The following is a 27598-nucleotide window of genomic DNA, read 5'->3' as shown; positions in this document are numbered from 1 at the left end:
TCTCTAATCAATCATAATTTCCTATTTCATCTAAACCAGGACATTCTGGTTACCAGCTTTGGAACAGTTTAGCTTATTAGATCAATTTCAAAACTGTGGTTTAAAAACCTGGTTTGTTCCAAAGCTGTTAAATATGGCTCTTTGCTTCATTGCACAAGCAAAAAGTCTGAATGCATGGAGAAAAGACACGTTGACATCACTCAGTATTAAGCCAATATATGATTATCTGAATGTGGCTATGGTTTGGTAATATGCAACTAAATGAAGTGGTTCACGTTACCTCATCAAGGAGTGATCAGAAAGTTCTTCTAAAGTGCTGTCAGAATCTGGGCTCTTCTCTTCTCTGTGAGATATTCCATTATTAGGTGATGCATTCTTCACCTGTTGCGATCCATACTCTGACCCTGGCAACATTTTGTTTTCCTCCCTCAGAGAGGCACTTGAAACTGGGCTGAAAGATTCTGACTCTGTAACACACATTTTGGCAAAAAGCGATTTAAATATAAAATAAATATACACTTTCCCCCACTTGACAAGTACACTTGACATTTTCAGATTTTAAAACTTTGCCAAAGGTTTCAACCCAGCTTTGGGAGCGTAGTAAATGGCACTTACTTTCCTTTTTCACTCTTTTTTTAGACGATGCAGACGAGTTGGAAGAACCTGCAGAAAGTGTTCCTGAGGAATGGTGGGTAAATTCTACAGCTGGCTGCTCGTACAATGACTTTCTGGTGGCAAACTCTTCTTTGAGGCTGGGGCTGCTGCCACTGTCAATATAGACACGGAAGTAAAATATTGCTGGACTCTCTCAGTTACATTTATACTACTTGCGTAATGAGCATTTTAAATTGTTTAATAAAGCCTTACAAGGCACAAGAGCAGGACTTCTATTTACCTTTAAAAGCAGCTGAATTTTAAACAACTTTGCATATAGCTTAAGATAGGCACATGGGCTAGACCTGCAAGCTTTAATGTATAGTTGAATTATGGTTTAGCCCATTAATATTTGGGCTGAATCTTAAAAGCATATTTATTCTTTTAAGTAGATGTTGTCGCAATCAGGAATTACACGCAGGACCAGCCATCTGCCCACAATGCATTCCTCCTCCCAACAATGTTTCTGCCTAAAATGGCTGTAGCCAGCCAGCAAAAGAGAGACAGAAAAACTGATTTGTCCTGCTCTCTTGATTGGTCTGCTCTATCTCCCTCTTCCTCTCTCCATGGTTTCAGCCCCAGAATGAATGCCGCTGACAAGCAAAGCACAAAGTGGGCAAGCTCCAGCTGTTCAGATATCTGACTCTGCGGAGTGTATAATTCTTTATGTTTGGATAAGTGAACTGGTGGGTATCCAGTGGATGGATAGTGGGACCTGCATGTAAACTATTACAGACGCCTTTCCTTTTAACATTACCATAATGTTTGTGTTCAGAACTGAGTTCCTATTCTCCAACACCCTTAAGGATATTGAAATATCTATACTGAAAAATCAACTGAATTAATAAATTAAGTTAAATAGTTACTTTCTCTAGGTCTCTTAAATAGATTAAATAGTTGTCAATCCTGATTCGAAACACCAGCAAAGGGAATTCTGTAGTACTTAAAGAATTTTCAGGTTGATAATTCAGGATTTTCAAAAACGGTTGAGCTGAGTGTCATTTGTGCCATAAAGAAAGTACCAGGTTGTGACTCGAAAGCTGTTCTAAGTAGACGAAATATTCATTTACTCTGCTCTATTGCCACAACTCAGATTTGCTATACTCTATAACAAGGAAGTCTTCCCTTCCCATTCAGGGATGAAAAACAACTCTGTAATAGTTCTTTATTTAATGAACATGGTTTTTCATTGATTTTCGCTGCCATTTGTGAACTCATTAAGTACCTGGGCTCAAGAGTAGCTCTTTTATCTGCAATGGTTACACTTTCCTGTGAGGAAATGAAATCATCTTCATAGGAAACAATGCTAGCTGGGGGACTCATGACTGGAAGGAAAGTTTCCCGAGTTGGTGGTGCTTGCTCTGACCACTGCTCAAATCCTGAAAAAGCAAAAAGAAATCTGTATTTCAGAAGCATGCCAAATAATCTTGCTGACAGAGATCCAAAGCCCATTCAGAGCAGCTCTGGAAAATTTCCTTTATATGTATGCAACAACGTTCAATTATAATCTGAAGACAGTTAAGTGATTTCATAGTAAAGAAGTAGTTGCCAAAATTTCCAAAAAGGACTGGAAACTTCTTGCTTATCAGCAAATACTAGTATCAGGAAAAAAACAAGACAAAATCCGAGCTACAGGTTTATAACTTAAAGAGCTCAGGATTTCAACTACAGTGGTGCCTCGCAAGACGAAATTAATCCGTTCCGCGAGTCTCTACATCTTGCGGTTTTTTCGTCTTGCGAAGCACGGCTATTAACGGCTTAGCGGCTTTAAGAAAAAGGAAACAAACTCGCAAGAACTCGCAAGACGTTTCGTCTTGCGAAGCAAGCCCATAGGGAAATTCGTCTTGCGGAATGACTCAAAAAACGGAAAACCCTTTCGTCTAGCGAGTTTCTCGTCTTGCGAGGCATTCGTCTTGCGGGGCACCACTGTATCCTGGAAGTGCGGTCATTTTGACAATTACACCAACGAAACACCAGAGGCAGCAATAAGTCTCTCATTGCCTTACCTTTCCCACGCTGCTGGTAATGTTTTGTAAAGACGTTGATGGCACTATGGGGACTCCCCCTTATCAGTTCTTCCCAAGTACTCCTTATATTTCTAAAAATGAGTAAACACTTCTCTGCCTCCTTCTGAACGTCTTTTACGGGCTCACAGCCAGCTATCTCTGCAGCACAGAATTCTTTTTCCTTTAACACTTCCACAGTCTTCCAAGTTGGATGCTCACGCCTTTCTCCTTCCTCCTCAGACGCAAGGCCATCACTGATTGGCCCCTCACTTATTGACTCTACGCTACCATCACGCGGAGCTACAACTTTACTTTCAGCACCTGGGGAGCATGCTTGTTTTTTGGACAGATCTCCTAGCATTCCTTCAGCTCTGTAGTTACCTGGAAGGCTGATAGCTGCAGCCCGAGGGCCGAGGGTCTCTGGGAGCCTTTTAAACTCACCAAGGTTTCCAACACCGGGAAGGTTATCATCAAAACTTGCATGTGGGGTGCAAGCACCCAGCATCTTCTGCAGCCTGGCTGAAAAGACATCGCTTTCTTCCACAGGGGGGCTGCTGGCCTTTGCCCAACGGCCATCGCCCTGATCTCCTTGCAACAAGTCACGCTCAGAATTCCACACCTCACCATAGTTAATGCTGGCCCCGGCTAACTTCTTGGCTTCGCTTTCAATTCGGCTCGACAAAGAGGCTGCTGTTGCCTTCAGGGCTTCAATGCGGTTCAGTTTACTTTTATAATGATTAATGGTAGGCTGTACAGCAGATGCCATAAATGGCTGAGATGCCAAAGGCATGGATCCCACAGCTGCACTGTAACTCCTCCTGCTTGGTAATGCAGAGTCAAAGTCGTTTTGCAAGACATGTGTCTGATCTAGGGCCAAAAGCTGGGAGACAAATCCTCCAGTCAAGACCATTGAAGGTTGTTGGGAAGAAAGCTGGGCTTCTGAAGTCAGCCTATCTGGCTGAATCCATAAAGGGTTATTCCTATAAACAAAAAAGTTGAATTCTCATAAACTTGGAATAATGAAGGCTGAACAATGTTTGACTATTAAATGTGCACATATGTTAACGTATTGGAAATCATTTTTAAAACTAGACTTCTTAGCCCAGATTAGATTTTCCCCGATCCCCCCATACACATAGTGGGAGCAGTGTAAAGGTGTAAAATTTGAAGCTGTGGGGTAGGGGACGTGTTTTTTTCCAGGGTGTGAGATTTGGAAAGAGGTTTTTTTTGGGAAAAGCTGAACAAATGCATTACTTTTCTTTATATACTGAAAGCCACTTTGTTACTTTAGGAACATAAAAAGCATTGTGCATAAAATGGTTTATCATAAATTTATATCTGCTATATTAAAAGTACAGATTATTCAGATAATAATTACAAACTGATTAAACTTTTGTTGCAAATGGAATACAAGCTGCTGAACTGTAAGGAACCTAGCATTCAAGCTTCCCAAATTCTGCACCAAGAGGACTGAAATCTATTAACATTTTCTAAAAAAAACAGAGGCTTTTTTACTAGGAATAACAGGAGAAGTGCCAAAGAATTTAAAGAGGCTACTTATGTATGCTACTACAGCGGCCAGAATGCTACTTGCCCAGAAGTGGAAGGAAGAAAACGTCCCAATGAAGAATGGGTAACTAAGGTGACGGACTATGCCAAAATGGCAAAATTGACCATGAACATCAGGCACCAAGATGAGAAAAAAATTAACCAAGAATGGAAAAAAATTATAGATTACTTTAAAGAACACTGTAAATGCGTTAAAACATTAGCAGGATTGATGTAACATTTATGAAGTAACAATAGAATTAGGACTGGAAAAAGAAGCTGAAAGTAATTGGAGAAATATAATTATATGCAAGGAGAAGAAAAGGGAAAAAATTGGAAACCAGGGGTGGGTGTAGGTGGGTCTAAGTCAAACAATGCCATTTGGATTAGGTATGTGTGTATAACGTTGTCATACTTAAAAATTGAAAAATATATTTGAAATATATGTTTTTTTTAAAAGCAAGTGAACTGAAATGTACAACACCTTTCAAATTTCCATAACTCAATCATGCTCAACTTGTTTTTCAAAATAATTTCTCTTGATTTTCTAGTCATAGAGGAGGAAAAAGACACTAACAGGAACGTTCCCCAGCCACTGGAATTCTGCCCAGTCAGTAGGAATTGCCCATAAGCTTTCAAGAATACCGTTGTAACAATAAGGGCATTTTGCATTAAGGAAAGTTATTTATCCCAAAATATTTATGTATTTTTTACGCAGTGTCATAGAATCCCATCACACACAGAGCAGTGACTACGCATAAAGAAGACGATTGCTTTTTCAACCTGTATTTCACGCAGGGACATGTCATTCTTATAATGCGGAAGCTTACAGAATCTAAAGTGCTGGATTTTAAAATGTCACTTATGTTTGCAGGAAAAGTCCTCCAATCTTGCTGCTGCTTACACAGGGCATATTGCTAAGTCCATTTTCTACTATACTGTACCAAGTTTCTAAGGTGTTAACAGTGACTTTTCACAAAAAATAGTGTTTAGTGTTCTATTAAAACACTTACAAGTTGCCTTAAAGATAGTCCTGTTTTCTTACCTAATAAGAGGAGGAGGAGGAGCAGCTTCAGAGAGAGACATATCGCTACTGGAAGATGCACTGGGTGGGCGCTCCTGCGCTTTGTTTTCTTTATCAGATTCTCCAGACGGTTGATATCCAGGTTTGGCCTGGGAAGAAAAATGGAGATATTTTTGAAACATGAAATTCTGTTAGAATTAATCAAGATAAAAAAAGTTAAAACATGTGAGAAGTCCCAAGTGACCAAGCAAACAGCTGACATTTGTTTTCCGCACTAGACAAAAGTAACAACATATTAGCCATATTAGCTGGTCCTTTGGCAAGAACACCTTATATTTAAGTCAGTATTTTTTCTACTTCTGCAAACGATGGGGTTCTCCCAAGGCTGCCAATAAATCCCTTGGTGGGGTGTGGATGTTGTAATTTTGGCTACATGTGACTGGCACTCAGTGATTCAAGATCACTATTCGAATATAAAGGTAAAGGGACCCCTGACCATTAGGTCCAGTCGTGACCGACTCTGGGGTTGCGGCGCTCATCTCGCTTTATTGGCCGAGGGAGCCGGCGCACAGCTTCCAGGTCATGTGGCCAGCATGACTAAGCCGCTTCTGGCGAACCAGAGCAGCACACGGAAACACCGTTTACCTTCCCGCTGGAGCGGTACCTATTTATCTACTTGCACTTTGACGTACTTTCGAACTGCTAGGTTGGCAGGAGCAGGGACCGAGCAACAGGAGTTCACTCCATCACAGGGGTTTGAATTGCCGACCTTCTGATCGGCAAGTCCTAGGCTCTGTGGTTTAACTCACAGCGCCACCCGCGTCCCTTTATTAGAATATATGATGGCTTTAATCCTAACTACGGCAAAAAAGAAAAAAAGGAAGGTCTCACAAGGGGACACCAAAACACTCCTTTCCAAAAAGCCTTCCTGGGCAGTCAGGAGACCCTCCTGAACAAAGTGGGATACAGCAGGACCGGGGGCTGGTGTGGGAGGAAGGGAAATTGTGCCAAGTCAGGCACAACTGGATGCCGAGGTGACATTTAAAGGTCTACACCCTTCACAGGAGCTACTACACACACATTACATAATCTGCCCCTTGGTGCGCCTGAGCTTCCTGCCTTCCCCTCATCAATGCTTCTTCAGAATACGAGCTGGGTAGTTGAATTGATCAACATGCTGCCCAACGTCTGGATTCTTACTCTATGCCATGACAAATGCTGTGAGCTATAGCTGCAGCCATCTTTAACTCTGGGCATGTTTCTTGCTCCTACTAGAGCTCCACACTGCAGGCGCAATCAAAACCTCAGTTTAAGCATTATTCGGCATGTGCAAACCTAATGCCTATCTTTTGCTGCTGCTAATACTTTACAAATCTTTTCTTTAAAAAAATGACATTAATACAAACTTTCAAACTGCAAGGAAATACCCAAGCACATCTTGCAAAATAGCTATCCCTGTACCTCCTGTCCAGGGACCAGGGGCTCCTCCAGTAAGGTTTGCTCCAGAAACAGTTTTGAGTATGTTTTTTGTAGTTGTTTGGTGGCTAATTCAGGAGCCAATGTTTCCTTGGTCTTATTAGCAAAAGCTTCTTTCTGTTTCTTGTAAAGTTCTTGAAGTCTTTTGTTCTTTTGTTCTGTTGCCACTTTCTGCGCTTTCTTCTCTTCATTCTGCCTCTTTTTCCTTTCTTCTTTTTGTCTAGCAATATACTGGCGAACTTCATCTGTATCATAATAGCGTTTCTTAGAAGTGACTTGAGGCTCTTCATTGGCAGAAAGCTTATCTGGCTTTCTTTTGGTTGGACTGTGGCTCCTAATAAGTGCAAAAGGTGGTGATTTTTGATCCTGTCTTCCTTCATCCCTCATTTGTTCTGCACCCTGAGATACAGAGTCCAGCTGCAGGTCATCAAGCATTCCACGGATCTCCACTGGCAAGAAGTCCTTGTTTACATGGTCTTCTTTCCGTTTTGAATCAGGGAAAGTCGATTCTTTTTTCTTCGTGTTATTCTCCACTCTGACTTTACTTTGTGATCTTTCAGAATTTCTTGATCGGGTTTCTATGGTCACATCCAACTTGAAATTAGTGTCTGTCTTTTCACTGTGGAAAACTGGGGTGGGGATAGGGGGACAAAAGTAGTGTTAGACACTCTCCACTTGTAAGGCAAGGTGGATCTATTTATTTGACCTCTCATGTGACAGCTTTTTGTTAAGTGTTAAAAGCCTGTCCACTTAAGCACTTTAGAAAGGCAAGAAACCCTGAGACATTCTAGCAAGTGCTACAAGAAACGAGCTGCAAAAACCTGAACACATCAAAAACAGAAATAGGCTGCATTTGGTTGACGCTGGACTTCAGCTCGTGCAAGCAGAATTACTCCTTCCTCTCTTTCATCCTGCACCTCCCTGTCTGCTCTGTAGTGCCCAAACCTTCTGGAGCAGTTTTGGAAAGTTCTGCAGCAGAAAAGGGGAACGCCTCACCAGGGTCAAATGTTCCACTTGTGAATGGACACTGTCAAATTTCATCCTGTACTGAAGCCAGAATGCAATGCATATTTTGCCAAGTGGGCTACTGTCTTTGATGTTCTTCTCAGATTTTCACTAGAAATGGCCATACTGATGAGACACTGTGTGAACATGGTTCCTTATAGAACACATACAAGCAAACACAAACACAAACACAAACACAAACACACACACACACACACACACACACACACCAAGTAGTAGTAGCTTCTACAAATTAATTCTAATCTGGAAGCTTGGCCCTGTATCTATGCACAGCATCTCAAGATCGTTTGGGTAAACATGTTGGAACATAGTTCTGATAAGGATATCAGTTTATTCAATGATAAAGAATTAGAGCAACCTCTGCAGTTAAAAACCCCCACTTAGGTTAATTTAATCTGTCACCAAGCACTGGGGCCAAGATTATAAGAGTTTCCAATATTAGTTTACTTATTTAATAGGCATATATAGTCAACCTGCCAAAATGTGGTCCCAGGGCAGGTAATATGCAGCTCAATACAATTAAACCATGTAACATCTTCCACCCGCAGTGCAAAAATATGCATCTTGACCCAATGTTGAAATGTATATAATGACAAGGCTAGAAACCAATCAAAGGAGAAGGCATTCCACAATCTGGGGTCCACCACAGAAAAGTCCCTCTTATGCACCAGCACCCCATGGACCTCCTTGCATATGCTGCATAAAACAAGTTCCACACAGATTTCCAGCATTTCTAGAGTAAAATTGGCTCAATCAAGCATTGAAGGGCATTTATATTATAAAAAAAACTTCAGCTGTGGCAATTTTTTTAAGGCAAATCTGAAGACTTCTGATAAAGTGTATAGACGCTGGATCAGCAGTCAGAAATCTCAACAGTTCTTGTGGGAAAAGACATTGACAGTGGAATGCCAAGAAGGGATTAATGGCTGGGACTGTATACAACAGCAACTCAATAATACTGAGGAGCTCAAGTCACAGCCAAGGAAGGTGAAAATTAAACTGATTGGATTTGAGCAATGCAATATCATTTAAGCCCCAATATCTCATGTAAGAGAGTAGTTATTTTTATCTCTTTGATAGTCCCTTGGGTAGGAGGTAAACAAGGCTATTTAATTCTAGTGGTTCATGGCCATAGGCCATTTCACTTATTGAAAATGAAATAAACAACTTGAAACCAGCTGGGTCCCAATTCCATTGTTCTGCTTCAATCACAGTCACACATGACTTGTTGCACACAAGCTATCTCATCCGATACTGGACGGGGAAGTTACCAAACTGTCACTAGTCTAATGTTCAAGTTGTCAAAGATGCTGGGGTATTACCATCTGCCCTTCCTAACTATCCTACAGTTCTAGCAGAAGAGGAAAAGGAAATAGGCAGTGACAACAAAGGTGTCAGCTAGGAGAGAAAACAAGATCCTTCAAGATAGCCAAACCAGAACCAATTTCCAAGGTAATGGTTGAGTTAAGAGCTACACTGGTGTCACCCAAAGCCTCAGGAGATCTCAGAAAACTAAATATATGGTGGAAAGCTCCGCAGACCAGAGATGGGGAATCTGTGGTCCTCCACTTATGTTAGACTATACTCATCCTGACCATTGACAATGATGCCTGAGACTGATGGAGCTGTCATTCAACAACACCTGGAGAGTCACAAGTTCCCCGCCCCTAATGCAGAAAACGCAAATGTGCACTATTGCTTCATTTTCCAGTTGACAGTTCCTCGTCAAATGCATAATGTCCTTTCTAATAATAATAATAATAATAATAATAATAATAATAATAATAATAATAATTTATTATTTGTACCCCGCCCATCTGGCTGGGTTTCCCCAGCCACTCTGGGCGGCTTCCAACAAAGATGAAAGATACACTAAAATTTCACACATTAAAAACTTCCCTGAACAGGGCTGCCTTCAGATGTCTTCTGAATGTCAGGTAGTTGTTTATCGCTTTGACATCTGATGGGAGGGCGTTCCACAGGGCAGGCACCACTACCGAGAAGGCCCTCTGCCTTGTTCCCTGTAACTTGGCCTCTCGCAGTGAGGGAACCGCCAGAAGGCCCTCGGAGCTGGACCTCAGTGTCCGGGCAGAACGATGGGGGAGGAGACGCTCCTTCAGATATACTGGACCGAGGCCGTTTAGGGCTTTAAAGGTCAGCACCAACACTTTGAATTGTGCTCGGAAACGTACTGGGAGCCAATGTAGGTCTTTCAAGACCGGTGTTATATGGTCTCGGCGGCCGCCCCCAGTCACCAGTCTAGCTGCCACATTCTGGATTAGTTGCCGTTTCCGGGTCACCTTCAAAGGTAGCCCCACGGAGAGCGCATTGCAGTAGTCCAAGCAGGAGATAACCAGAGCATGTACCACTCTGGCGAGACAGTCCGCAGGCAGATAGGGTTTCTACAGCACAGCAAGAGCAAGTCAGATAGGGAGCGGTCTTTGTTGCGCTCGATGACCCAGAACACGACCCCAGTGCAAATCAGGGGTGGCCAGTATTTGCAAAACCTCAGCATCCCATTCCCAAACATGCACTCCCAAGTGCAGTCAATCCCAACAGTTATAAGCAGCGATTTGAACCCTGCTTTCGGCAGGGATCGGCTGCACTTGGGAGCTCAAGAAAGGAACCAATTCCAGCAGGGCTTGTGTTTGGCACCAAATTTGAAAGGCCACAAATGTCAGGGAACCATCGACAGCACGATTGCTGCTCCGCAGCCTTATTATTATCTGCCCCATAACTGGTACACAAAGCTTAGCTTACCAGATTTAGTGGGCTTATCCTTGCCGGCTCTGTCAATGGATAATGGCTCTTGGTCCTGCTGCCCTACTTTAGGTGCTGGACCCAGTATCTTCTTTGCAAGTCTCAGGCCCTCCCGCCAGGATGATGTACATATTACACTGGTACTACCTAAAACAAAGAACCAAGAAGGACATACGGAGTAATTTTCCAGTGCTTCATTAGCAATATAAACTTCAGGACACAGCAAAGATTGCAAAAAAGGAGGGGTAGCACCACTGGATCAAAAGAAGAAAAAACTGAACAATGTTTAAAGAGTGCAAGCCAAAGTTTGTGTTTAAAAGCTAACTTGAATTGACCTGGTTTGGAATCGGGACTTGAAAGTCGGGCCACTTTCTGGATTTTGCGCACTGGTCTGGTTGCTTTTTTCCCCTTGGCTTTTCCAGCAGGTGTCTCTTTCACAGTCAAATTGTCTTCTGAAAAACAGTGTGAGAGAATCATTGCCACAACTAAAAGAACACACAAAGACATGTATCAGAACTGTAGGAGCTTGCCTTCTTAGCTAGTCTCTAGCCTATCAGAATTTAAATACACAACATCAGGCTTTCAAGCTAGACTTCATAGTCTTTCATTTTTGTTTTTTCTTTAATCTAAGAAGTCTGGGAAGTAGGGCTATAGGTTTTTGTTAATTTACAGGTTAATTATGCAGGATGTGTAGTTGTTCTTAGCTTTCCATGTGGCTATTAATAAGATGTTTTGTGCTTTTATACTGTAAACCATTCTGTGATCCTTTGAAGGATGGTAAATTAATAATAATAATAATAATAATAATAATAATAATAATAATAATAATGTTTTCTTCTTACCTGCTAATTGCAGTTCTAAGTCAGGACCTAACTCTCTACTGAGATTAATATATTCCTCTTCACGCCACACCTTTCCATCAGGTGTACGGATCTTGGCTTCTGATGGATTGAATCCTAACAAAAGTAGTATACCTACATTTAGCTGACTTTGCCTTAAAACAATCGGTTAACATAAAGGTGACCAATGCATAATGCGGACATAATTTATCTGTTTTAAACATCTAATACATTTGTTACTAGAAATAAAGAAACTCGGATTCCAAATCCACGTTGCATAAAATAGATTAAACGAGAAATTTCTGTACAGAATTATTACGTAACAGAAAAATAAGATACATTCCTGCAAAAATAAAAAAAGTTGCAATGAGGGGGCAAGTACACTTCAGAGTAGTTTATACACATGACTGACTGATGCCTACAGAACCGCTAAAATGCAAAGACTGTGTTGTGTGGCTGCTGTGCATGTACAGCCAGTGGTTTCCTGCAAGCTGTATCGGAAAAATCTCTTGTGCTACCATGACAGGCGGCAACTGTGATAGTTAGCACCAATGACAAGGAAACTAACGAAATAAAAGCAATTAATCCCCACAGTTAGTCACAATCCAAGGTTTGTGAATTCAACTCTAAACGTATACAGTGCATCTGAACAAAAAACATCTTCATGGATGGAAATGCAGGCAAAGTTTGGAGGGTAATAAATAATAAGAATTCGAACAATCCTTTGTCTTTCATGTGTTCCTATCTAAGGCAGGGTGCACCTATCTCAGAGTGGCAACAGAAACCACATTCTTGGTTTCGCAAACCAAATACAGTGGTGCCTCGCAAGACGAAATTAATCCGTTCCGCGAGTCTCTTCGTCTTGAGGTTTCTTCGTCTTGCGAAGCACGGCTATTAGCGGCTTAGCGGCTATTAACGGCTTAGCAGCTTAGCAGCTATTAGCGGCTTAGCGGCTTAAAGAAAAAGGAAACAAACTCGCAAGATGTTTCGTCTTGCGAAGCAAGCCCATAGGGAAATTCGTCTTGCGGAACGACTCAAAAAACGGAAAACCCTTTCGTCTAGCGAGTTTTTCGTCTTGCGAGGCATTCGTCTTGCGGGGCACCACTGTAAATATATTTCTCACACAGATTCAATTTACAAGCTATGTACCTTTATATGAAGGAGCAGGAGGTGCAGCTGCAACTTTTCTGACTTTTGGAGTTACAGCTGCAGCAGGTATAGGATGGTCATCGTATCCCAGATGATTTCCTCTGCTGCTCAGCTCTTCTGGGCGCCCCAACTGCTTCCTAATCCGTTCCTTCAGTTTTTCCAGTTTAGCCTCACGCCGATGCTGCTTTAAAATATCTAATCTGTGTGCACTGGATGTATTGGTAGAAGACGAGGGTTCTGCCAGCTGCAATTCTTTAAGGTCAGCATCCTGGGTTGTGGTACTCTGAGAAGTTTTACTATATTCATCTCTAGATTTCTCAGCCTTTTCCTCCTCTGATACAGATTTGAAGAAAACCTCAGAATTTTGTAAGGCATCAATTGCTGGTCGGTCATTTAAATATCTGACAACAGTTTCATCGGCAAAAGATGGGCTTTGGAAATCTCTGCTGTGCAAATCTGATTCACTTTTTTCAAAGGTAAAATGTTTCATTTTTTCAGTCTTATTCCCCGCTTCTTTACGCTTTAAACATCTAGCCTCCGGTTGGTAAGATGTTTTATAAGGTGGGGACCATGGAGGGCCCCTAAAAGAAGTAAACAGGAAAAAAAACCCTGAGAATCAGCTCTAAAAACATATAATAAATACAAAACAAAAGATCTAACAAGACTTTTGCAAGTAGAATCGCTATTACAGTGCAAGTATCCAATTAACAAATTATTCTTATTTTTGTTGAATTTCTTATAATGCAGTTCTGAAGGTGAAACAACAGAATGTGCAAGAAATTTAGGTTCCTCTTCATAATCTTTTTTTCCTGCAAGCTGCCTGGGCTCTACGCCTCTCCATCAAGCATCAACTGAAACCAGAATGTTTCCCAGTGTACAAGATTGCTGCTCTCTAGGGATAGACAAATACTTTCATGCTTAAGTAGTGCTGAGCCTCAGCAGTCTACAACTGCACACTGAACATTAACAGTACAGTGGGGGTATATATTTATTTTTTCCTGCATGGAAGGCTTAGGCAGTGAGGGACTGGAACCAGATTTTTGTGTGTGTGTGTGTCTCACGTTATGCATCTGAAAACCCAAACTTCAGTCCTTTTTCCAGGGCGGTTTAGGTTTTAGAGATTCTGCTCCTTCATAGCTCAGAATTATTCAAAACTAGAGGTGGTGGTTTTCCTTCAATACTAATTAATCTCCCCTGCACCATGAATTTTCTCTATGAAGTGAGGAAGAGCCCTCAAAATCTTTGTTGCATCCTGGATACAGGAGAGGGAATACAAGCACTCCTAACAGTCTACTCTAACAGACAACACAGTTAGTAAGCCAATTCCCTCCCCCCCCCACTCCATTCCCTCACTGACATCTTCAACAGTCTGTGCAACGTCCAGCTCACAAAAGCCTGCTTGGATTGAAAGGTGGGATAGGAAGTTAATAAATATTCGTTCCTTAAAAAACGGCAGGTTCTGTGCTTACGGTTTGATTCCATGAGTTAGCAAACTTTCCTCTTATTTCATACTGACCTGAAAGAAGCCACAAGGGGTTCATGAAATTCAACATGTCCATTCTTTCCAACATTGCTATCCAAAGTGGTGGTACGAAGGGGGCAGCGAAGGGACCTCTCCTTCTGGCTGGAAGACCTGGAAGCTGAAGAAGAAAGCAAGTGGGGGGGAGGTGCTCAATTAGCACTCAGGAGTACATTAAATAATTCCTCAGAGTCTCTAGAATGTAGTTTCAAGCGCTCGGAAAAAAATGGCAAGGAAGTGGAGTAAAGTAACAAACTTATTTTAAAACTTTGTAAAATATATTAAAAGCCTGCATTTTGGGGGTTGCCTGTATTTCAAAAGAACACTTAAAAGGACATCTTGGTGAACTCACTTCCTAGTCAACGGATAAAATTCAACAATAATGTCCACGTTTCCCCCCCTCACTGGAAAGTTTATGAGCCAGAATATTTACAGGTTTTATGCTATTTGTCTAAATGGTAGCAGAACATCCATCATTCCCAGAGGGAAGAGGGAATCATACTACATGGATTACATTGTATTATTTTAAAATTAGCTTTAGCGTCCAATCTCAAAGTATTTTCAATGAGGCCTTCTACTGAACATCCATCTTCCCTAGCCTCAATGCTGAGGCAAAGGGAACAGTTAAAGCACTAAAAATGAATTGTGTGGGGAAGCAGCCACAGCCCTGTGAGCCATTAACTGAAAGGCCTTAACTATTGTGCCAATGAACTACTTATGACAGGGGTGTCAAACTCAAATTCATTGGGGGCCGCATCAGCAGTTTGGTCACCCTCAAAGGGCCGGTTGTATCTGTAGGAATGCATGTAAAGTGGAGGTTTCCTGTGTAGAACGGCCGGTGCCGCTAGAGGGCAGACGTTCTCTGGCTTGTAGGCTGCCGCACATGCGCTGAAGAGGCGGCTTTCTTGTGTCAGGGAAAAAAAAAACGAGAATAAAAGGTGAAGGCTGGTGGCCGGCGGCGGCTACACGGGCCACATGACGAGGTCTGGCGGGCCAGATTCGGCCCGCGGACCTTGTGTTTGACACCCGTGACTTATGAGATCTGGTTCCAAGCAGGGAAAAGACCAGCACCTGCTGTTCTTTCTGCATACCTTCCAGCTCTGCCTTTCTCAAAGTCCTATGGTACACTCCCCAAGGCATGATGATGATGATAATGATTTATTAAATTTATATACCACCCTTCATCAAAAGACCACAGGGTGGTTTACAGCATAAAGCACAAAATAGATTCTGTAATAATAGTAAAGAAGAAAAAGAAAAAAGGGCAATTACCCCCCCCCCACACACACACTTAAAAATGCCATAAATTGATTAACAGCTGAAGGTCAGGTTGAAGAGTAAAGTTTTCACCTGGCCCCTAAAGATACGTAACACTGCTGCCAGACGAGCCTCCCTGGGGACAGAATTCTATGAATGGGGAATCACTGCAGAAAAGGCCTGTTCTTATGTTTTCCCCCTTCAGAACTTGCCTGGAGGAGGCACATGAAGAAGAGCCACAGATGATGATCACAGGATCTAGGTCAGTTTATATGGGGAAAGGTGGTCCTTGAAGCATTGAGGTGCTAAGCCACAGAAGGCTTTATAGGTTAAACTAGCCCTTTGAATTGGGACCGGAAATTAATTGGCAGCAGTGAAGGGCCAGGTCTGTCATTATATGCTCATGCTGCCTTGCCCCAGTGAGCAACTGACCACTGATTTCTGCATCAGCCGAAGTTTCCAAACCACACTCACATAAAACACATTGCATTCATCTAATCTAAAGATTGCCAGAGTGTAGACAACAGAAGTTAAGCTGTCCAGACAGGGGGACAGCTGAGCCACCAGCCAAAACTGTTGGAAGGCACGCTGTGCCACCAAGGCCACCTGAGCCTCAAGTGACAGGAATGGATCCAGAAGAACGCCCAAGCCAAGTACCCGCTCCTTCAGATGGAGTGTAACTCCATCAAGAGCAGGCCATCTCCCATCCATCTGGTCTAGGGAACCACCCACTAACAGAGCTTCAGTTTATTGGCTCTCATCCAGTCCATTACCAAGGTAATACTCATCCAGCGTATGAGTAAAGATATGAGACAGACTCCAGCCAAACGACTTCAACCATCTAACACAAATGCTCAAATGGACCTTAGTTTTACATAGACTCTGTCAGAATGGAAAAGCTGTGATCGCCAATCTATTATGACAACGCAGACACTGTTGCCAAGATACTCTACCTTTAACATTCCAAGCATACTATTACCAAGGCTACCTGTGTGCTGATAATGTCATAACAGAGGCATATTTCAAGATTTGGGGCTAAAGAATAAGTTGTTATTTTATAGATGTAAAAGCCATCTTGGATGATTTAACTGGACAGATAGGATTTAACAAGCTGTTAAATAAATAAAAAGTCCAATGGACACAGACACACAAAAACTGAGGCAAGAGGTGCAGAACACCATAGTAACATTGCACTACATTTTAATAACCAAGAGATAGTTACATAGATCAGCAATCCCCAACCTGAGCAAAACAGAAGTTTGTTTAGTGTTAAAGCATGCCAAAATCGTGGCAGAAAATAAAATGCTGTGCTATTACAAGTTTTGAGAAAGAACACACCTGGTTAATGAGTACGAAAAACTGCCCCAAATGATATCTTTATTTTTGTTCTTTATGGTACTTTTAAGCATCAGTCAACAATGGTAGTGCCCAAACAAAAATTTAAGAAAAAGTACTTCCTAGAAGAGGTAGCTTCTTATTGCAGGAGTTGAGAGCACCTACCATTTACCATTATATATCACAGGTGGTTTGCCTCCTGTGCCAAATCTTTTAGTCTTCCAATTTGCCAAAGGTATATTGTGTCAGATGGGCATCCCAAACTGGAGTGTGAACCACCTACAAGCTTATCTGTGGAATGACTCCTCTAATCAAATACATACCTTTCCGACTTATTTTCCTGGTAGTACTTGCGGGCGGCTTCTTGCTGTCCATGACAGGCTCCAACACAGCTGTGCTGTTAGGAGCTACTTCCAATTTGTTCTTAATGTGTTGCAACTAAGATGTTGATATATAAGAAATATGTGTATTAGAAATTAAATATTTAGATCACTTCTCACATCCACAAAAAAGCAGAGAAGCCAAAGCTGTACAGATTGGATAGATTTATAAAAGGCTGAAATGCCTACCAATCAAAGTAGAATGGAGTTCAGTTTGTAACTTTGTACAGTCATTAGTCTCATCTAATGTGGAGCCCATGTTAGATTATGAAGTTGAGTTCAAAGTAGGTTTCATTGAAGACATAAGTGGCATTTTCCAAAGATGAATAAGACAAATGTATTTTAATATTTGCCCATGTTGAAATATATGCACTAGGAATTAAGCTTGTACAGTAGTTTTAGACTCTAGTCTAGATGAAGTACGTACAGGACAGCACATTTCATAGAGGATCCTGTTTATCTGGCTGCTCAACTTGGAGGAGGGGGGAAAGGCCCACCTTTAAAAAACAATTTCAGGGACTGCAAGAGTGGTTTACACTGCTGCAGCTAATGCAAAGCCCTCTTTCTTTCTTTCCATTGTGTTTTTCTTTATTTGCAATATAAATCAATGATAAACAGTGATTCATACAGAGAATACACACACACACACACACACACACACACACACACACTACCTCCACCTCACAGATGAACCATACGTCTATATAATTACGTTTAACTTTTAACCCATTTTGGTTTTTAAACAAAACTGTCATTCCACAAATCGCCATGACTTCCTGGAGGCATATAGCCATGTTCTACTGATGTTGCATAGGTACTAAAACTATGCCAAGATGATTGAAAGGTGGTGATTTTCTTGTTTGTTCGACTCTCTCAGCCATGAGTTGTCAGTTTGTCCATTACGTCCCAAAGTTGTGAGATCCAGATCTCAAACAGGTCTGAATTTAGAGTCTTTCAATGCTTTGCAATATTATAAGCCATGCAGCAGTTGTCAGGTGAGTAATGAGATCTTTGTGGGAAATTTGTTGAGCAGTTTCTGAATAATATGGTGATAGTGCTATTTTAGGATCCAAAAGGATATCCTGTTTTGTGATAAGGCCTGCTTCATGATATACTTTTTTCCAAAAGAAAAAAAAATGGGGCATCCCCACCACATGCGGATGAATGAGCCAGTGCCATTTTTCTAGCAAAAGAGGTGCTGGAACTCACTATGAACACCTCCGTTCTTCTCTTATAATGGCAATGGCACCCACCTGAGTGGTGCTGGAACTGAGTTCCAGTGAGTTCTGGCTGAAAAAAGTCATGTGTGTGATATTATATTTGGCTTATCATTTCATGGTATATGTTACCTGTAATTTACAAAAGTTGGGATTTGAGGCAAATTTTCTATAACACAGTGATCTGGCTCAGATAATGATTATTGCAGACCTTCTGCCTGCACATTTCAAAATGTGGTTTCATATCCTGGTCTACTACGGTTAACTAAAGACCTCTTTGTTTGATTGCTTGCACTGCAAATGGAAGAGAAATGGGACCATGCATGCAGGCAAAAGGCATATTCACCTCTTTGGCTTCTTACGTATGTGACTATCCAAATGCGGCTTATATTGCTGAAAGGGGGGCGGGAATATGCATCGTCCACAACCACCTACCAGTTCCAAGTCACACACAAAAATTCTCAGTCTTCATTTAATATGTTTAGAACTATGGAAAACTGGTGCATACACTATTATTTTCACAGGCCTTTTCCTCTTTCACTGCTAAAATAATACTTACTGTTGCATTAGTCTGTGAAAAAGCATCCCGTGCTCTGGTTAAGACTGCACAAAGAAATGAAAGCAAGTTTGTTAGTTTCATGATAGCTTCAATGCAGTGTTAGAAACTGAAATATGAAAGCTAGGAGCTAAATGGCACCGTAAGCCTAGGTTACGGGTGCAACAATGGAATGTCTAGGCACACTTTTTTATATAGTGGTACCTCGGGTTAAGAACTTAATTCATTCTGGAGGTCTGTTCTTAACCTGAAACTGTTCTTAACCTGAAGCACCACTTTAGCTAATGGGGCCTCTCACTGCTGCCGCGCTGCCAGAGCACGATTTCTGTTCTCATCCTGAAGCAAAGTTCTTAACCCGAGGTACTATTTCTGGGTTAGTGGAGTCTGTAACCTGAAGCGCATGTAACCCGAGGTACCACTGTAACAAGAATACAAAGCTGAAAATGAATGAACTGCAGCTAAAATATTACGTTCATTTTTCACATGGTCTAGTCCTTCCCCTGCCCACCCCCCTAATATTCTCAAGAGGGCCTATTCTCCAGTTTTCACAGAGTAGCTGGAAGGGGGGGGGGAGGGTCCTCTTTTCTTTCCACTCTGCAGTTTTTTAAACTGACATCTTAGACACAGTACTGCGCCCAGAGCTCAGAAACTGCTCAGGCTAATGAAATTCCCTGTCGCAAAATGCGCCTAGAACAATGTGAGTTTCGAACACTGCTTCAATGGCAAATATTTTGCATGCTTCAATAATATTTTAAAATGAGTATAACTCAGTTATAGTAGGAATTTTTTGCTTGCATGCATAATTGCTTGATATTGTCATTCTCTCCCTTTGGGAGAGAGAAACACTCAGAAGCTCATCCTTTACCTTTTAATTTATGTGATGATATTTTTTGTAACTTATTGCAGTGATACCAAGTGCATAGGATAACTGCACAGAAATTAGGTAACATGTGAAGAAGCAGTCCTTGAAACTCAAAACTGCAGTAGCACAGGCTTATTAAGAGAGATGCTAAGAAAAAGGACTTAATTGGGTAGTCAAAATAATTTGCTTCTGCTATCTTTTTATACCTATGATTCCTTTACTTTGAACAGCTTATTTTCATCTAGTTGTAGGACATATGCAAACAGCTTTAAGAGGATTTTTAGTCAGAGAAAGTGCAGCTTCCCTTAAAAGCTGTGACAATTGTGGTTTCAACACTCTTTAATGCAATTTTTATTGCAAAGTTTGAAAGTGGCAACCTGAATGTGTATTAACAGAAGCTGGGAGTAAAGAAAGGATGCCAACATCATCTGACCACTTTCCCAGAAACAGTATTTCAAAGCAGATCTAGAAGCCATTATGTCTTGCATGGCAAACTGCACAACACAGGCACACGCTGCCAAAATTTAAGAGACAGTCTGGCAAAACTGCTTTCAAACTTAGGCAACAAAATAAATCCGAACCTTTGACGGGGATTCGACTCTTGAACGACCTTGGATTTTGTAAAGGCACATCATTCAACTCGTTCCTCCACATCGTGTCAATTCACCTAAAACACAAACAAATATTCACTAAGAAATCAAATAAAACAAAATCACAAGTGCATACAAAGGGTAAAGTGAACACCATGCACAACTAATGGTTTTTTCATCATCCTGGAAAAAGTGACAAGTGGGATGTTGCCTCAGGGTTCTGTCCCAGGCCCATTGGTGTTCAACATCTTTATAAACTTGGATGAAGGAATTGAGGGGATGCTCATCAAATTTGCAGGTGACACCAAACTGGGAGGGGTAGTTAATGCTGCAGAAGACAGAACTGGGATTCAATGTGACCTTAAGCAAGGTTCAACATTTTGGGCAGAAATAACCAGCTGCACAAGTGTAAGATGGGAGACACCTGGCTTGCCTGCAGTACATGTGAAAAGGATCTTGGTGTCCTGTTAGACCACAAGTTTAGCATGAGTCAACTGTATGATGTAGCAGCAAAAACAGCTAATGCTATCCTAGGCTGCGTCAAGTGAAATATGATGTCCCAATGAAGGGAAGCAATAGTACCACTCTATTCTGCCTTGGTCAAAACACATCTCAACTACTGTGTCCAGTTCTGGGCACCACAATTTAAGAAGGATATTGGCAAGCTGGAATGTGTGCAGAGAAGGGCAACCAAGATTATCAAGGGCCTGGAAACCAAGCTTAATGAGGAACAGTTGAAGGAGTTGGGTATGTTTAGCCTGAATAAGAGGAGACTGAGAAGACATATGATAGTCATCTTCAAACATCTAAAGGGCTGTCATATGGCAGATGGAGCAAGTTTGTTTTCTCCTGCTTTGCAAGCTTTGGCGTCAAGTTACAGGAAAGCAGATTCTGGCTAAACATCAGGAAGAACTTTCTGGTGGTAAGAGTTGGGTTTTTAAAATTTTCTTTTGTTTAAGATTTAACTGTGGACTTCTCAGTTCCACTCCTAGGGTGGTATCTGACTGAGTCATACTTAGAGTAGACCCAATTAAATCAATATCTTAAGTAAGCTATGAATAACTTATTTCATATACAGTGGTACCTTGGTTTAAGAACAGTCCTGTTTACGAATGATTTGGTTTACGAACTCAGCAAAACCGGAAGTAGTGTCCAGGTTTGTGAACTTTACCTCGGTCTAAGAATGGAATCCGAATGGTGGAAGGGCACCGGCGGTGAGAGTCCTCCTTAGGGAAAGTGTGCCTCAGTTTAAGTAAGGTTTCAGTTTAAAAACGGACTTCCGGAAGGAACTAAGTTTGTAAACCGAGGTACCACTGTATACACATACTGCTTAATTATAAGAAAAAGACCTCAAAACATTTTGCAGTGGGTCTATGCTGAGTACGACCTATGTGGCTACCAGCCAAAGTGACTCCACCAGTTGTCTAAATACTGGGGGGTGGGGGTGGGTAAGGGACCCCTGGGTAGCTATGTCCATTCAAAGGTGACTACGGAATTGCAGCGCTCATCTTGCTTTCAGGCCAAGGGAGCCGGCGTTTGCCCACAGACAGCTTTCCAGGTCATGTAGCCATCATGACTAAACCGCTTCTGCCACAACGGAGCACCGTGACAAGTGCCAGAGCGCACAGAAACACCGTTTACCTTCCCACCACTTTGCTGATGAAAAGCAGCATATAAATACTTTAAAACAAATGAACAGTGTCCAGATTAATATTTGTTATACCAGTTTAACTGTAGGGAAGCTTTACAGACACTAAGCTATTTCCTATCAGAGCCATAGGTATTTGTTCATTTACACTGCTGACAACCAGTATAGGGTTGTCACATTAATAAGAACCTATTAATCTAGTTGCACTTTTTGGCATGCTTTCGAACTGCTAGGTTGGCAGAAGCTGGGACAGGGCAACAGGAGCCCACTTCGCCACGTGGATTCGAACAGCTGACCTTCCAATCAGCAAGCCCAAGAGGCTCAGTGGTTTAGACCACAGCGCCACCTACTCCCTTGTATTCATAAATACTATGAATATACCCACAATACTGGGACAGAAGGCAGAAGAGAACACACTGAATCAGGCACACGCTTCACTTCTGTGCCCTTAGGATGCCACTACCATGCAGAGCATAGAACCGAATCAGAGCCCTATTTGGTGCCTTCTTTTAGTTTGGCACAGAGTAACTCTGTCAGCTGAAAAGTGTAACTGTGAAGCTTTGTGTCCATTTATAAGGCAAGAGGAAGCAAAATGAGATACAATTGAAGGCATAAGCCTCAAGTTTTATACAGTAACAGGAATATTGTTGGAAAAAAATAGTTATGACTCCTTCCAAAATGGATAAGCCATCCTGTGATCTTTGCTGATGAAAAGCAGCATATAAATACTTTAAAACAAACGAACAGAGTCCAGATTAATATTTGTTATACCAGTTTAACTGTAGGGAAGCTTTACAGACACTAAGCTATTTCCTATCAGAGCCATAGGTATTTGTGCATTTACACTGCTGACAACCAGTATAGGGTTGTCACATTAATGTGAGCTGCGAACCAGGAACTCACCCCCAGTTGAACTCTCAATTTGTCCATAGCAAACAACAATTCTCTCAAACTCACGTCACCTGTCTATGAAACGTAAGGATAACGCCATGTTCACTTTCTGTAGTTCAGAATATGTGTTTTCTTCCTAAACTTAAAGTGAAATTTTTGTTGCATCTGTAGTATTTTATTGAATTTTTAAAATAACTTAGTAGAAGTTATTTCTAAGTAAATATGATTATGCTGCTCAGCTGCAATTCTACACAAGGGATAAGCTTCAAGATACTCAGCAGGAATTATCTTTAATAAACATGCACAGGATAGCACTACGTTCCACTGATTTTAATGAAGCCAATGAAGGAAGTTAAAGCAAAGGCCAATATGCAAGTGAAGCAGCAAAATCCACAGAAATTGTCTGGGGGAGGGCACCTTAAAGAGGAGCCCTCTTATTCAATGGGTTCCTAAACCATCCTTCAATAATTTTTTCCAATGCAGCTTAGAACAAAAATAGAAAATACAATAACGTAATAAAAACAATAAAGCCACAACAACGCATAGAACAGCAGACAAGAATAACAGTATCAATTCCAATAACAATTCTTGGATAAAGGTATTCATGATACGCTTGAGGATTTTCCCTTCTGCTTGTGAAGCCTCTGAAACACACACACACACACACACACACACACACTGCCATTCACTGCGCCCTTTGTCATGAAGTGGTGAGGATGGTTATCTTCCCACTCTCCCTTTGAGATAAGCATATAGACTTGATGGAGGAAGTTTCAAGAGTGACACTCTGTTCCTCTTTTAGCATCATGCACTTCCCAGGGCTCAGATGGCACCTGAGCAGCTGAACAGAAAGCAGAGCAATAGTGAGGGGCCAGAAGGGAAGGGGGGGGAGGGATTCATCTGAAAGATTGGGAGGAGGAAATTGGAGTGACCATAGGTGAGAAAGTAGAGTGTCATAGGAGTCAGCAAAATGGAGTTTCAAAGAAAGACAAAGTCACTTCCAGTTAAACCTACATAAATTACATATTTTTTCAAACTACCACCCCGCAACCCCATCACACCACATATCACCAGCCTCCATTGATGGAACCAAAAATATCATGGTTCTGGTGCTTTCCAGTGTTGCTACACTACAAAAACATGTATCTGTTTTTTGATATAGTATTAACTAACTTTTTTTCATAAATGATCTGGGGTCAGGCATGAAAAGTGAGGAAGCCAGCTATATAAATGACACCAAGTTATTCAGATGGTGAAATCCCAAGTATCAAAAGAATTTATCCAAACTGGGTGAACAGACACTAAAAACCGCTAAAAAGACACTAAAAAGATCAACAATGAAAAAGTGACGCAAAATGGGGCAAAGAAATCCAAACTTCACATGCATCAGGGGTGCCAAGCCTGCCTATGAGCTAGATGAGACCCACAGAATATACCCCATCTGGTATATTAGCCCTCTTCCTAGGCTTCCTTCTCTCCTCTTCAGCTCAGCTGTGGCTGCTGAGTAGCTGCTGTGGTTGTGGGAGATTTGGAGTGGGGGGTGGAGGCGAGGTTTGGCAGCTGAGAAGCAGGGAAGGGGTGTGTGGCTGTAGAATCCTGATGCTTATGGGAAAAGATCGCTCTCTTCCTCCATTGGCAGCTGACTGTGTTTCTGTGCTGCATGCTGAAAAAGCGAAGCCTGCTTCTCAGCACCCATCACAGAAATGCAGCAAACAGCCAATGGAGAAAGAGCACAATCTCTTTCCACATCAGCAACTCTCTGTGTCCCTATGCAGAGCACTGAGAAAGGGAATCTTCTTCTCTATATAAAAAGGTAAAGGTAAAGTTACCCCTGCCCGTACGGGCCAGTCTTGACAGACTCTAGGGTTGTGCGCCCATCTCACTCAAGAGGCCGGGGGCCAGCGCTGTCCGGAGACACTTCCGGGTCACGTGGCCAGCATGACAACGCTGCTCTGGCGAGCCAGAGCCACACACAGAAACGCCGTTTACCTTCCCACTAGTAAGCGGTCCCTATTTATCTACTTGCACCCGGAGGTGCTTTCGAACTGCTAGGTTGGCAGGCGCTGGGACCGAACAACGGGAGCACACCGCGCCGCGGGGATTCAAACTGCCAACCTTTCGATAGGCAAGCCCTAGGCGCTGAGGCTTTTACCCACAGCGCCACCCGTGTCCCTTCTTCTCTATATAGATTTGTCTAAATCAGGGTGGGTGGGTGTACAGATGTGTGTGAATGGGATATGGGTGGATAGATGTGGCTTTGGTCTTGCCCACTTTGGGCTCTGGCCCTACCCTGAAGATTACTTGAAAAAGCTTGCCCACTGCTGACATTCATGATGGGGTCACAACCAAAAGTGACTAACTAGGAAATCAATCTTGAGGCAAAGCTCAAAAAAGTCAGTGTGCAGCATAAAATAAAACCATGAATTCAATGCTAGCAGTCACATTCAATCGACTTAAGTCTGGCAGTGTAATAGTGTGGATGAATTCAAGACACAGCCACATCTGGAATATTATGTGCAGTCCTGGATGCTCAACCTCAAAAAGGACACTGTAGAATTAGAAAAAGTCCAGAAAAGGACAGCTAAAATTATGAATAGTGTTTGCAATTTTTTTGTTTCAGATAACCGTCCATTCCCTCATTGCGAGAAGCAAAGCTACAGGGAACCAGGCAGAGGGCCTTCTCGGTAGTGGCGCCCGCCCTGTGGAACGCCCTCCCATCAGATGTCAAAGCGATAAATAACTACCTGACATTCAGAAGACATCTTAAGGCAGCCCTGTTCAGGGAAGTTTTTAATCTGTGATATTTTACTGTATCTTTGGTTTCTATGGAAGCCGCCCAGAGTGGCTGGGGAAACCCAGCCAGATGGGCGGGGTACAAATAATAAATTATTATTATTATTATTATTATTATTATTAGGCATGATAGAGGCTTATAAAATTATGAATGGTGTGGAGACATAACTTTTTCTCCACTTCCTAGAATATTAAAACTCAAGTCACTCAATGAAACTGACAGCTGAGGGCAGATAAGAGAAAGCACTACTTTGCACAATACATGGCCTATGGAATTCACTGCCACAGTATACAGTGATGGCCACTGGCCTAGGCAGCTTTAAAAGATTAGATGACTGCATAAGATATATAGGTCTTTTGGCATGACAGCTAAATGGAACCTCTGCATTCAGAAAGCAGTATGCTACTGCTGACTACCATTTGCTAGACAGCAAGAGAAAGTTTGTTGCCTTCAAACTCTGTCGGGTTCTTGGGGCATCTGGTTGACATGGTGAGAAATGGGTGACATGGGTGCTGGACTGGATGTTTTTTTGATCTGATGCAGCAGAACACTTCTTACAGGAGAGATGAACGGACACCCAAACGGATCCAAATCCATGTTTACTCAGAAGTATTTTAGACTAATGGGCCTGATGTGTACATGCAATTGCAGCCTTAGAAGTGCATGGCTTATATCGAGCCCTTATTTACATTTCTTGGTGGCAGAGGCCTGCCTTTTCTTTCTCTCTCATCTTACTTTTTAAAAGCGCACAGGCAAACACACGTGCCTGGGGTACCTGCCCGCGCACAAACACAGCCTTATGCATCCTCCCTGTGGCTTAAATGGCAATTTGCAATCCGAATCCCAAAGTTAGAAACGGCATCACTTCTGCACAAACTTCTGAGCCCACATGTATTTCTTCTCCTTCCCAGTCTCAACATTTCATGTTCCTCAGCAGGCACTTTGAATACTACTACTACTACTTATTATTCTCTTAATAATATTATTATTATTAGTAGTAGTAGTTGTTGTTTAGTCGGACACGACTAAACGACTAAACAACAACAACTACTACTACTACTACTACTAATAATAATAATAATTTGTTATTTATATCCCCCCCCCCCCCGCCTGGCTGGGTTTCCCCACAACTGAATTCCCCACAACGGCCGGGACACGTAACTAACAAACAACAACAACAACAGTAGTAGTAGTAGTAACAACAATCTACGACGGGCTCCCTGAAATTAAAGGGCAGCGAGTCTGAAAACAGGGCCAGCCAACAGGAAACCCGAAGGGAGAACTCGTCCCTTTAAACCAGGAAGCAGCAGTGACAGCCCCGGCCGAACCTGAGAGAGAGAGAAACAGGGCGGCGAGGAGAGGGGAAGCGGGGCGCGGGAGGTTCGCCCGCGGAACCCCCCGCTACTAGAAAGCACCCACCGACCCCACAGTGGGGCCACCACACCCGGCCGAGGAAGGGCCCCCCCCGCCCCGCTCGCCCTCCCTTCATAAAGCCCAGCGCCCCGCTTCGGCCTCCGGGCCGGTCCCAGGGTGGAGGCCGGCGGGCCGGACAGCCCTGGGGAGGCCTCCTCCTCCCCTCACCTGCTCTGCCGCCGTCTCCGTTCTCCCCACCCGCTTCCCGGCGGGGCGGGTGAGGTAGCCGGTTCATCTCGTCAGCCTCCGGGAACAGGGCGGCGCTGAGGGGCGGCGGCGGCGGCGGGCCCAGAGGCGGCTTCAGCGGCAACGCCGCCGCCAGCCCGGCGCCATTACCGGCCAGCAACTGACACACAGGGACGCGCGGGGAGGGGGGGAGGAGAGGCGGCGGCGGCGGCGAAGGCGCGCGGCAGGGCGGGAGCCGACCTCCGGAAGCCTCGCGAGATGTCAGAAAGCGGGGGGGGGGGGGAGAGAGAGGGAAGTGGCAGAGACCTTCTAAACATGGCGGCGGTTCCGGCCCGCCACGCCACGCCCTTCTCCGGACGTTGAGCGGCTGGCTCCGCCCACTTCGCCGGCTGCGCGAGGCGGTTGGGAAGAGAAGGGAAAGGCTGGTGTTCTATAGCAGGCGCGTTCAAAGCTAAACAACTCTGGTCA

At 42.8% G+C, this 27598-nt stretch overlaps 1 protein-coding gene across 12 annotated transcripts in view; it reads right to left on the bottom strand.

Annotated features, from left to right (window-relative positions):
* The window catches only part of CEP350 (centrosomal protein 350), a 59557-nt gene extending 32220 nt beyond the window's left edge, over positions 1 to 27337 (bottom strand). For 5 of the 12 annotated variants that reach the window (XM_028732401.2, XM_028732402.2, XM_077928262.1 and 2 more), the window contains exons 1-15: positions 27113 to 27334; positions 20190 to 20275; positions 18750 to 18793; positions 16917 to 17031; positions 13999 to 14122; positions 12483 to 13063; positions 11337 to 11450; positions 10830 to 10946; positions 10495 to 10641; positions 6694 to 7337; positions 5254 to 5381; positions 2661 to 3640; positions 1880 to 2033; positions 616 to 767; positions 281 to 467 (exon numbers count right to left, since the gene is read on the bottom strand). In XM_028732401.2, coding sequence (XP_028588234.2) covers positions 281 to 467; positions 616 to 767; positions 1880 to 2033; positions 2661 to 3640; positions 5254 to 5381; positions 6694 to 7337; positions 10495 to 10641; positions 10830 to 10946; positions 11337 to 11450; positions 12483 to 13063; positions 13999 to 14122; positions 16917 to 17031; positions 18750 to 18793; positions 20190 to 20262 — 3560 coding nt within the window. In that variant the 5' untranslated portion in view covers positions 20263 to 20275; positions 27113 to 27334. Of the gene's footprint in view, positions 1 to 280; positions 468 to 615; positions 768 to 1879; positions 2034 to 2660; positions 3641 to 5253; positions 5382 to 6693; positions 7338 to 10494; positions 10642 to 10829; positions 10947 to 11336; positions 11451 to 12482; positions 13064 to 13998; positions 14123 to 16916; positions 17032 to 18749; positions 18794 to 20189; positions 20276 to 27112 lie in introns of all 12 variants that reach the window. The other 7 variants (XM_077928264.1, XM_077928266.1, XM_077928265.1 and 4 more) reach the window with 5 other exon arrangements.
* Between the last annotated feature and the right edge of the window lie 261 nt (positions 27338 to 27598).

The sequence above is a fragment of the Podarcis muralis genome, chromosome 5, assembly GCF_964188315.1.
Source record: "Podarcis muralis chromosome 5, rPodMur119.hap1.1, whole genome shotgun sequence".
NCBI classification, from domain to species: domain Eukaryota; kingdom Metazoa; phylum Chordata; class Lepidosauria; order Squamata; family Lacertidae; genus Podarcis; species Podarcis muralis.
The sequence above is the reverse complement of the archived record's forward strand: the minus strand, read 5'-3'. Positions and strand labels throughout refer to the sequence as shown.